This window comes from Chaetura pelagica, unplaced genomic scaffold (genome assembly GCF_000747805.2).
Source record: "Chaetura pelagica isolate M959 unplaced genomic scaffold, ChaPel_1.0 scaffold1318, whole genome shotgun sequence".
Lineage (NCBI taxonomy): Eukaryota > Metazoa > Chordata > Aves > Apodiformes > Apodidae > Chaetura > Chaetura pelagica.
Window position 1 is genome coordinate 41,334 of NW_009954246.1, and position 865 is coordinate 42,198.

The window sequence follows — 865 nt, forward strand, 5'->3', positions numbered from 1 at the left end:
GGGGAGAGAAAGAGGGGGGGGGGAGAGAAAGGGGGAGGGGGGAGAGAAACAGGGAGAGTAACAGGGATGGAGGAAGAGAAACAGGGATAGAGAGAGAAACAGGGAGGAACAGAGAGAGAAACAGGGATAGGGATAGAGAGAGACAGAGATAGAGCCAGGGACGGGCAGAGAGACAGGGACGTCCATGAGCAGCAACGTGCCCTTGTGGCCAAGAAGGCCCGTGGCCTCTGGGCTGCGTTGGAAAGGGGCTGGTTAGCAGGTCAGGGAGGGTCTCCTGCCCCTCTGCTCTGCCCTGGGGAGGCCGCAGCTGGAGTGTTGTGTCCAGTTCTGGGCCCCTCAGTTCAGGAAGGACAGGGAGAGTCCACAGAGGTGGTGAAGGGAGGGGAACAGCTCCCTGCTGAGGAGAGGCTGAGGGAGCTGGGGCTGTTGGGCCTGGAGACACCTGGTCAGTGTTTACAGATAGTTCTGGGGGACGGAGCCGGGCTTTGCTCGGTGACGGGACAGGGGCCCTGGGACCAACAGGAGCACAGGAGGGTCGGGTTAAACACAAGGAAAAGCTTCCCCGGGAGGGTGACGGGGACAGGCTGCCCAGGGGGGCTGCGGGGCCTTCTCTGGAGACATCCCAGCCCGCCGGGACCTTCCTGTGTGACGGGATGACCTTCGCAGGCTCCCCAGATCCGGTGATCCCCGGGATCCCCTGTCCCTCTGGGATCCCCTGTCCCCCCAGGATCCCCCGTCACCCCAGGATCCCCCGTCACCCCAGGATCCCCTGTCACCCCGGGATCCCCGGTCACCCCAGGATCCCCTGTCACCCCAGGATCCCCCGTCACCCCGGGATCCCCCGTCACCCCGGGATCCCCTGTGA

At 64.4% G+C, this 865-nt stretch overlaps 1 protein-coding gene across 1 annotated transcript in view; it reads left to right on the forward strand.

The window, feature by feature from the left end:
* Positions 1-865, forward strand: part of SNAPIN (SNAP-associated protein) — a 6,102-nt gene that overhangs the window by 2,505 nt on the left and 2,732 nt on the right. Inside the window, exon 2 of the mRNA XM_010003786.1 lies at positions 728-861. Coding sequence (XP_010002088.1) covers positions 728-861 — 134 coding nt within the window. The remainder of the gene's footprint in view (positions 1-727; positions 862-865) is intronic.